Raw genomic sequence first — 10,706 nt, 5'->3', positions numbered from 1 at the left:
TTATTCCTTAAGGCCAATTCCAAGTACCCCTCCTCTGAGAAGCCCTCCCTGATCCCACCTCATGGCTGGATGTCATGTCCTCTCCCATCCCCCTAATCTGCAATGCGTTCCCCGGCACCTTGCACTTCCCTCCTCACAGCTTCTTACCACAGGCACTGTGTCACCGCTTTGAGAGACAGCCTCTCCAGGAGGCCGTGAGCTCGTGAGGTTGGGGAGTCCATCATTAACTCTGCCTTCATTTGCTCATTCAACACACATTCGGAGTCCCTCCTGATGCCAGGCCAGGGGCTGTGGGCGCAAGGACAATTCAGTGTGTCAGATCAGAGAAGCCTGTGATTTGAGGGAAGGCAAACCATCCATTCATGCATCAATTGCTATATTAAAACAACGAATAAACCAAAAAGCAAAATTCCATGCTGAGCCCCAACACTGGGCCAGGGCCTCTGCTCAGGGATGAGGATAGAGAAAAAACAAAACCTGTTCTTGCCCTCAAGGGGATCCTAGTCTCGCCAAGGGAAATGACTAAGTACATAGTGTGTTCCCAGGGCTGTGGGGCACCAACACAAATGTAGAGTCCTTTTCTTTCTTTCTTTCTTTTTGATAAACAATTAATAAATGAGAGAATGAACACATTTTTTTCTGTGTGGGTTTTTTTTTTCTTTGCAGGGGGTGGGGTGGTGCATCATGGGGCTTTAGCCATGAATAGGCTCTGTAAATCAAGTCATCCAAAAAATCATGATCAATTGATTGATTGAAATGTCACACAGGAAGTCGCTAACAGCAACAGGACTAGATTCCGGGTTTCCACGACCTTGGGATCTCCACCACCCTGGACTTTCTCAATGGAGAACAAATCTACTCTGCGGCTGTCTTGACAGGATTCTGCAGCCTGGAGCGGCAGAGCCTCCCGCAAACTCATAGTAAAATGCAGCAGTCTTGGCCTGCCTCCCAAGAGGGTCGTGAGCATTAATTAGTTACCACTGGTAAAGTGCTCTGAAGATATGGGAGTGTATAAACACGGCAAGTCATTAGGCCTCTCCACACCACTATGCTCTACAGCCTGGGGACTGCTAATTGAGAAATAATTAACACCTCAGGGTGCTGGGGACAGCTGCTTGGCTTCTCCAGAATCAGAAGGGATGTAATAACATGCACAGAAGCAGGGAGAAGTTAAGGGCTACTTTGGATATGTAGATCCAAGAAATTCTGAAGTTTATTTACCCCCTACCCGCAAAGAGGACAAGTGAGGACTATCAGTCCAGTAAGAACTCTAGGACTTCACTCCTTGGCGAAAGCCTCTACCACAGCACTAGGCTGTAGAGGCTCAGCAAAGCTCTTAGAGACTTGGTCCAGGTCCACCCCAGCTCTGCCTGGCCTCCTAGCTGGTGGGCAGATGCAGTCTTGTGCTCCACCTGAGCTGTGTTTTCTTCAATTATAATACCAGGATAATAACATGGCATCTACCCCTTGTCCCCTCCACCACCAGATTGTCCATTGCCTTTCCTCTAGGCCTGCAGATCTAACCCTGACTGCACATTAGAATTTCCTGAGGAATTATAAAATAACAATGTCTGGGCCCACCCCAGACCCACAACCAGCATCTCGGGACAGGTTGAGGGGGTTGCGTATAGTGACTCTAATGTAGTCAAGTTGAGAATCACTGCTCTAGCCTGTGTGCCAAGCTCTGTGTTAGGAGCTGGGAGAAATAAAGCAGTAAACCACACCACACCCCATGCTTCCCTCACGCTGGCTCATCATTTCCTGATCTGTGCCTCTGAATATCCTGATCCCTCCTCCTGAACACTGCACTCACACCCACTGCCATTCTTGTCCGGGTAGATGCCGTTCATCCTTCAGGTTCAGCTCAAAGGTCACGTCCTCAGTGAAGCCTTCCTTCCCCACGTTCCCACAGGGGTTTGGTCAGCCCCTATCATACCACTGATCACACAGAGTTGTTCCTGGAAGATCCTGGCAGGCTGAGAGCTTCTTGGGGACAGTATCAGAATCACCAGTGTCTTGCATTGGGTCTGGTATGTTTTAGGCATTCAATAATTGTAGCTGTTATTAGGTAGGGTTATGTAACATGCAGTTCCCACTTCAGGACAATTGCATTTCTTGTTTCCTGTGTCTGGAACATTCTTCTCCCAAATATCTGCAAGGCTGTGTCTCTCACCCGCTTCCAGTCTTTGCTAAAATGTAACCTATTGGATGAGGCTTTTCCTGATCCTCCTATTTTAAATTACTAACACTTGGCCAGGCGCTCACGCCTGTAAATCCCAGCACTTTGGGAAGCCAAGGCAGGTGGATCATCTGAGGTCAGGAGTTCGAGAGCAGCCTGGCCAACATGATAAAACCTGGTCTCTACTAAAACTACAAAAATTAGCTGGGCGTGGGGGTGGAGACCTCTAATCCCAGCTACCCAGGCAGTTGAGGCAGGAGAATCTCTGGAACCCAGGAAAAGGAGATTGTAGTGAGTTGAGATTGCACCATTGCACTCCAGCCTGGGCAACAAGAGCAAAACTCTGTCTAAAAAAAAAAAAATCACTAACACTTAACTCCCCTACTCCATTCTCCTTCCCTAGTTATTTTTTTCTTTATAGCCTTTAGCACCATCTGACTGACAGATTGTCCTTTAAATTTTGATATTTTATTCTCCAGGAACTTTTTACATCAATTTTGCTTTTTAAAAAAACAATTGTATTAAAATACTGTTTTTCTTGGTTACTGAGTTCTTTGCTCCCATTCCCTGCCCTGCTTAAATTTCACTGTATTGGTTTGTTGCCTGTGTCCTCTCTAGAACGTAAGCCACACTGATGCAGTGAATTTTGTCTATTTGGTTCTCCTCACTGTCCCCAGTGTCTACAGCAGCAGCTTGTACCTGGTAGCTACCGAAAAACTATTTTGTGAATGGAAATTTGAATTCGTGTCTTAAAGACTGTCTTGGGCACTGTAAAAAAGGTGTCTTTCTCCAACTGTTTCACAACGTTATATTACTTAAATGGAAAGCCCATAAAAATCATAGGATAGATTAGAAACCAATTGCCCAGTGTGTCACCATGGTTACAATGTCGCAAGCGGGTCTCCTGGAGGAGTGGGTGGGGCCTGGCAGTGGGCGGAAACATCACACTTAAATCATCATAGAGTTACACCTCCCAAATTCCTAGAGAATACTTCCGTCAGCTCCGGCCAATCAACGATCTTGGGGAAAGCCGGGTTCTCTCTCTTTGGCTAAACTTCCGGAAAACCTCTCACTCGTGTCTAGAGTGGGGCGGGGCCAGAACTCCCGTAACTCGCCCCCGTCCCCGCCCCCGTGAGCGCGACTTTGCGATTGGCGAGAAGGGCGGGAATTGCTCGTGGCGCAGGCGCGCTGTTCTGACGCGGCGGTGGTCTTGAGCGCGGCTTGGGCTGGGATTGCGGTAGGTGAACGTGGGTGACTGCCAGACATGAGAGACGGGTGCAGGCAGCTGAGTGAAGTGAGCACACAGTTCTGGGCGCGGAGACCTAGGACCCTGGTGTCCGTTTTCCCACGTGCATCCTGTCCTTGAGTTGGGGCGGGCCGAGAATCACATAAACTTGGATACTCCTCGTCTCCTGGTCTCTGTGTCCTCGGAGGGCAGCACTTACTGGTAGCACTTACTGGTCTCCCTCGGTCGTCGTGAGAGTCACGCGGTGTTCTCGAAGTGCTAGTTCTGGAAAGGCCCTGGACCACCCGCTGCCTGAGCCAGCCTTCCTGTTTTATGTTGGAGAAAACGGAGGTCCGGAGCGAAGTAACTGGACAGGGGTTACCGAGCGAGTGACGGCCGAGCTGGTTTTTAGAACTAGGCCTGGGGTTCCATTGCTGTTTAATGTAGCACAGTTCGTGATGGAAACTGTAGGATTTGGAGGCGAGGACCTTGCCTTCCACGTCTGACCCTGCACTTATTTGCTGTGTGGCTTGACACAAGTGACTTTATATCTCAGAGCCTCACTTTTCTGAGTTAGGCCTCATCATCATAATAGCAGCACTTTATGGCACTTAATATGTATCAGGTAACGTTGTAAACGCTTTCTGTACAGCTTTTCTGATTAGTCTGGGGGGCAATGGTGAGTCAAAGAATCTTTAAAAAGACCTGGTCTGGAAGGGCTGACAGTGTCCCGCACAGAAAAAATCCACTGAATGACTCAGAGGCTGTTTGCCAGAGCCTGAACTGCTACGTATGTTAGTCACTATATTGCTTTCTAGATACTCCTTGTGGATAACTGAAAAATTAAGATAATTCTACTTATTCTCCTGTTCATATAAGCTGAGGGGTCTGAGGACAGACATGGTGCAAGTGGGGGAAGAGGGCTTAAAGCTCTCATTTAAATTATCCAGATAATTATATCATTGTACCTGTTTACTTTGTTCTTAGTTTATTAATGTATTTGATCAACAAATAATAATGGGCTAAATAGTAGGCATTATGCTAGACTCTGAAATTTAAAGATGTATAAAACTTCATGAACTCGTAATTTCAGCAAGGAATAGAATATTAAACATCGACACTGACCTCCCCTGTTGGCCCCTATACACACACCCAGAAAGAAAAAAAAAGGTGTGAAACATTATTTGCTTCTAATCCCTGGCACACAACAGTTTCTCTAAAATATTTTTGGAGATGATTCTTGCACCGTGTACTAAAAAGAGGCGTGTGCAGTGGAGCACAGAGGAGGTGCTTTCTCTGTTTAGAGGGGTTGGAGAAAGTTTCTTGGAATAAGTGAACCTTGAATTCGAATTGGAGTTGCTGGGGGTTGGGGGAGGTCAGTCTGTTTCAAGAATGATGAGCAACTTGCTGGGGTAAAAAGCTGTAAGAGTTGTGTTGGGATCAAAGTATGAAGAGCTTTGGTGCCATTCTGACAAAATTATCATGAGAGCCAGCAATTAATGGATTGTAAGCAGGGGAGTGATTGGGTCAGCTGTCTTTTTAGTTGGAGACTCATATGGAGACTGGACTGACAGGGTCAAGAATCATTCAGTTCATTTATTGATAGAACATGTATTGAGGCTGGGCAGTGGCTCACACCTGTAATCTAAGAACTTTGGGAAGCTGGGGCAGGCGGATCACTTGAGGTCAGGAGTTCAAGACCGGCCTGGCCAATATGGTGAAACCTTGTCTCTACTAAAAATACAAAAATTATCCAGGTGTGAGGGCACACACCTGTAGTCCCAGCTATTCGGGAGGCTGAGGCAGGAGAATTGCTTGACCCTGGGAGGCGGAGGTTGCAGTGAGCCAAGACTGTGCCACTGCACCCAGCCTGGGTAACAGAGCGAGACTTCGTCTCAAAAAAAAAAAAAAAAAGTGGGCATGGCAAAGCCAGATCAGGGAGGGGGTAGTGCTGAGATGAGGCTCATGTGGGCTTCAGCCTTATTCTAAGGGTAGCAGGAGGCCATTTTAAGCAAGAAAAGCTGTTACCATCTATGCTTGGGAAGTCTCCCCTGTGGCTGCAGCATGGAGAATGGATAGAAGGAGGGCAGGAATGGAAGCCAGCGACCAGTGGGGAGGCTGTTGCAACCCTCCAGGTGAGAGATAAGGGTGGCCTGGACCTGGGTGGAGGCTGTGGAGGGAAGAGGGACAGATTGGACAGCAAGTGAAGAGGTAGGAATGAGAGAGCCAAGAGGGCTGTGAATGTGGGGCACAGGGAGGGGCAGAGCAGGTGAACCCCACTTTCTGCTTTGGACAAGGTGCAACTTTTGCTGCCATTCACAATGATAGGTAGTGCCAAAGGGGGAGTGGGTTTGGGGGAGGATGCTGAGTTCATTCTGGGCCTCGGAGTTTGAAATACCTGCATGGTGTATTCTCCGGGAGGCAGGTGGAGATTTTGAGTCAGCCCTCAGCCTGCAGGCTGTCCAGGGAGTGTGTGCTGTGAAGAGGGAAGAGACCTATGACATTTCAATGTTGGGGGGAGGGAGCGGGACAAGAGAGGGATGTGTAAAGAACAGGGTTCGCAAGAGACATCGCAACTAAACATCAGCTGCAGTCAACTCCAGGGCAAGGGATTACAGTTGATTTTCTTTTCTGTTTTTTCCCTTTGAGACAGAGTCTCACTGTGTTGCCCAGGCTAGAGTACAGTGGTGCAGTCTCAGCTCACTGCATCCTCCACCTTACAGGTTCAAGTGATTCTCCTGCCTCAGCCTCCCAAGTAGCTGGAATTACAGGCGTGTGCCACCATGCCCAGCTAATTTTTGTAATTTTGGTAGAGATGAGGTTTTGCCATGTTGGCCAGGCTGGTCTTGAACTTCTGACCTCATATGATCTGCCCACCTTGGGCTCCCAAAGTGCTGGAATTACAGGTGTGAGCCACCATGCCCGGCCTTCTTTACTTTTTTGTTTTCAGATTTCCCCCCTAGTTTTCTATAATAATAATAGCAGACATCAATTGAGCTCATAGTACATGCCAGATACTGTCCCAAGAACTTTTTATAACTCTTCTAACTGTCCACAATAAGCCTACAAGGTAAGTCCTGTTGTTATTACCATTTCACAAATGAAGAAACAGCACAGAGGAGTTAAGACAACATGTCCTCAGCTACATAGGGTGCAGCCAGTGGGAGGCCCGACTGGAATCCAGGCTGCGTCATTCCAGAACCTGTGCAGTCACTACACACTGCTGCCTCTCCACAGAATGTTGTTAATGTTTTTATAATCAGGAAAATATTGATTTTTCAAAAACAGAAGTAAGAGTTTAGAGAAATAATGCTTTGGTCTGCTAGGATATTAGAAATGGAAGGATTTGTATCCGCAAATCAGTGGCTGTCTTAGAAGTTTGTTGAGAGCAGACTGGGTTGGCTACCTCATGGTGTTGGAACACAGGTGATGCTCATTCTCACACATCTCATTTTTCTCCAGGTGCCATTGCTTCCTAGTGCCAGGGTGTCATGGAAGGGCTGCTGACAAGATGCAGAGCATTGCCCACCCTGGCCACCTGTAGCCACCAGCTCTCTGGGTTTGTTCCTCATAGGTTTCACTACTGTGTCCCAGGAGGAGGGCGGCGCCTGCTGCTGTCTCGTGTGTTCCAGCCACAGAACCTTCGGGAAGACCAGGTGCTCTCCCTGGAGGGCAGATCTGGTGACCTGACCTGTAAGAGCCAGCGGCTGATGCTGCAGGTGGGCCTCATCTACCCAGCAAGCCCCGGCTGTTACCATCTCCTGCCGTACACCGTCCGTGCCATGGAGAAGCTCGTGCGAGTGATAGACCAGGAGATGCAGGTCATCGGGGGCCAGAAAGTCAACATGCCCAGTCTCAGCCCGGCAGAGCTCTGGCAAGCCACTAACCGGTGGGACTTGATGGGCAAGGAGCTGCTGAGACTTAGAGACAGACATGGCAAGGAATACTGCTTAGGACCAACTCACGAGGAAGCCATTACAGCCTTAATTGCCTCCCAAAAGAAACTTTCCTACAAGCAGCTTCCCTTCCTGCTGTACCAAGTGACAAGGAAGTTTCGAGATGAGCCCAGGCCCCGCTTTGGTCTTCTCCGCTGCCGAGAGTTTTACATGAAGGATATGTACACTTTTGACTCCTCCCCAGAGGCTGCCCAGCAGACCTACAGCCTGGTGTGTGATGCCTACTGCAGCCTCTTCAACAGGTTAGGGCTGCGATTTGTCAAGGTCCAGGCCAATGTGGGCAGCATCGGGGGCACGATGTCTCATGAGTTCCAGCTCCCAATGGATATTGGAGAGGACTGGCTTGCCATCTGTCCCAGCTGCAGCTTCTCAGCCAACATGGAGACACTAGACGTGTCACAAATGAACTGCCCTGCTTGCCAAGGCCCACTGACCAAAACCAAAGGCATTGAGGTGGGGCACACATTCTACCTGGGTACCAAGTACTCATCCATTTTCAATGCCCAGTTTACCAATGTCTATGGCAAACCATCCCTGGCTGAAATGGGGTGCTATGGCTTGGGCGTGACTCGGATCTTGGCTGCTGCCATTGAAGTCCTCTCAACAGAAGACTGTGTCCGCTGGCCCAGCCTACTGGCCCCTTACCAAGCCTGCCTCATCCCCCCTAAGAAGGGCAGTAAGGAGGAGGCGGCCTCCGAGCTCGCAGGGCAGCTGTACGACCACATCACAGAGGCAGTGCCTCAGCTTCACGGGGAGGTGCTCCTGGATGACAGGACCCATCTGACCATCGGAAACAGACTGAAAGATGCCAGTAAGTTTGGCTACCCCTTTGTGATAATCGCTGGCAAGAGGGCCCTGGAGGACCCTGCACATTTTGAGGTTTGGTGTCAGAACACTGGTGAAGTGGTTTTCCTCACCAAAGATGGAGTCATGGATTTACTGACCCAAGTGCAGACCATCTAAATGCCCCCAGCCCACCCCTGCCCCCATCTTGCAGTCTTGGTGCTCATTCTAACACTGCATTTTCCTACCCCTTTCCTGGACTGCTCTCTCCGGGAACAGCACAGCTCATGGAGGCTGAGATCATATTAGGGAAGCCAATTTTTCTCTAGTCATTTGTTCAGATTATTTGTACTTTAAGTTGTTAACTTGATCCCTTTCTTCAGACTGGCCGTGCTGCCATATACCTTTCCTTTTGTATTCCATGTGGAAGCTTCTAGGAGGCTGAGAGGCAAGAGACCCAAGCTCCAGTCTTGGCCCTCTGGTAAATCACTTCCCTTCTCTCAGCTGAGTTTTTCACATGTAGGATGAGACTGGCTGATGGCTGAAGGTCCTACAACCTTCCCCACCCGCCGTCAGTTTGACCACGGGCCTTTTGCTACATTCTGTCCAGAGAGCAGGTCTGCCAGCCCGCCTCCACTAAGAAGTTGGGCTGAGAGTGTGGGGAGAAGAATCGAGATCTGACTGCCACCAACTTACTGGTGACTTAGATTCATCCCCTCCCCCTGCTGGGGCCTCAGTTTCCCCATCTGTAACTTGAGAAAATGGAACTAGATCTGTAACATCCTTATACGTGTCACTGGGGGGTTCCATGAGAGGTTTGTGACAGGCAGATCTGGTTCCTCTGATCCTCCAGTCTGTTTCCTGGAAAGTTAATGTAATTAACTGATGGCCCAAAAGCTACCTCAAGAGACCTGGCCCTATTAAAATGGCTTAAGCACTGAGATCATGTTCTATTGATTGAATAAAGTCAAAGTATTAGAAGGAGCCTTGCACATTAATTTGAAACAAGGATAACATCTGCCATTTCAACTGTGCAACAGCTTCCTACTCTTTTCTTTCTTTTTTGACTGTTCCCACACACCCCCACCCCCCACATAAAAAACCGGGTGGTTGGGAAAATGTGGTTTAAACCATCTCTTCCCACAAGTATGGGGGCAGCAGGCTTCAGCTGCCATGGTGACCTTATCCTAGGTGCAGTTTTATCCTAGAGCCATAATGGGGTGAATATTAAGAGCTGGTCTCTTGTGTCCTTCATGTAGAAGCTGTGCTTTAAAAAAAAAAAAGCTGCTCTCTGCCTGAATTCTGTGGCAAACAGCGAAGGCTTGAACTACCTCAGCAATGCCAATGACTTTCATTGCTCCTGCATCCTAGATTAGGAACATAACCCAGTTTTCCATCCGTGGCCCCCTAGGGTCTCTACATGTCTGTATCTGACAAGAATCTATCAAGACCAAGCTCAGCCAGCACCTAAAAAGCTGCCTAGCAGCTCCAAATAGTGGTTCTCCTGCCTCCCACAGCACCGATCGCATCCCTTCCTGTTTTGTGCGTACACAGCTCATTGTACAGTGGTCCTGCCTCTTGATGGTGAGCTCCCTGAGGCCAGGGCCCTGAGCTAATTCCTAGTGCACTACAGTTCTTGTTTTGGCCAATGGTTCCACCTGCTAAACAGCCTCCAGGCAGCCTGATACTGGTAGAGGAACCCCGTTCCCAAGCACACAGTACCAGGTTTTCTTTTTTTAGTTTTGGGACGGAGTTTCTCTCTTGTTGCCCAGGCTGGAGTGCAATGGTGTGATCTAGGCTCACCGCAACCTCCGCCTCTCGGAGTCATGTGATTTTTCCTGCCTCAATCTCCCAAGTAGCTGGGATTACAGGCATGTGTCACCACATTCGGCTAATTTTGTATTTTTAGTAGAGATGAGGTTTCTCCATGTTGGTCAGGCTGGTCTTGAACTCCTGACCCCAGGTGATCTGCCTCTCATAGTGCTGGGATTACAGGCATGAACCGCCACACCCAGACAGCATCAGGTTTTCTAATAAATGTGTATGCCAAGCCCTACCAGCTCCCAGCCCTGCCAATTGGAGCTCCAGGCCCAGGGTTCCTTTGAAATACTTCAGATTTTCAGGCTAGGAGACGTGCATTCTGAGAGCAAACCTAGTAAGGCTAGATTACAAAGCAGAGGATCTTAACCATGCACATTGGAATCACCTGGGTCCCACCCAGATGGTTTGGTTACTTGTAGGGTATGGCCTGGGCATTGGGAAGTTTAAAGCTTCCCAGCCGATTGTAATGTGCAGTCAAAGTCAGTTGAGAGCTCCAGGTGTAAGAGCTGCCTCCTCTGGACCCACTTTGTAGCTGGGCATTTCTTTTAGTGATTTCAGTTGTTCATTATCAGACTGATATGCTCCCTCTGCTTTTAATGGGCTGGCCATTTATTTGTTGAGGATCCACCATATGCCACCGGTGTGAGGCACTTTTTAATTTTTAATTTTTATTTTTTAGAGATGGGGTCTCCCTATGTTGCTCAGGCAACAGGTTTCAAACTCCTGGCCTCAAGCAATTCTG

General features: G+C 48.7%; 1 protein-coding gene across 4 annotated transcripts; it reads left to right on the top strand.

Annotated features, from left to right (window-relative positions):
• Positions 1–3,353: 3,353 nt before the first annotated feature.
• Positions 3,354–9,127, top strand: PARS2 (prolyl-tRNA synthetase 2, mitochondrial). Of its 4 annotated transcripts, none has more exons than XM_078331953.1 (2): positions 3,354–3,416; positions 6,979–9,127. In XM_078331953.1, exon 2 carries the CDS (start codon positions 7,115–7,117, stop codon positions 8,321–8,323), a length of 1,209 nt encoding a protein of 402 aa, XP_078188079.1. In that variant the 5' UTR covers positions 3,354–3,416; positions 6,979–7,114; the 3' UTR covers positions 8,324–9,127. The 4 variants fall into 4 exon arrangements, with proteins under 4 accessions (XP_078188079.1, XP_035107497.1, XP_078188081.1 ...); XM_035251606.3 differs by having other exon boundaries at positions 6,867–9,127; XM_078331955.1 differs by having other exon boundaries at positions 3,354–4,029.
• The last annotated feature ends 1,579 nt before the right edge of the window (positions 9,128–10,706 follow it).

The sequence above is a fragment of the Callithrix jacchus genome, chromosome 7 (genome assembly GCF_049354715.1).
Source record: "Callithrix jacchus isolate 240 chromosome 7, calJac240_pri, whole genome shotgun sequence".
Classification (NCBI taxonomy): domain Eukaryota; kingdom Metazoa; phylum Chordata; class Mammalia; order Primates; family Cebidae; genus Callithrix; species Callithrix jacchus.
This window is presented reverse-complemented; position numbering and strand designations above follow the sequence as displayed.

Bases quoted from the DNA above. Each gene is read 5' to 3' on its own strand.
- PARS2 (XM_035251606.3), top strand. From the start codon at position 6,896: ATGGAAGGGCTGCTGACAAGATGCAGAGCATTGCCCACCCTGGCCACC.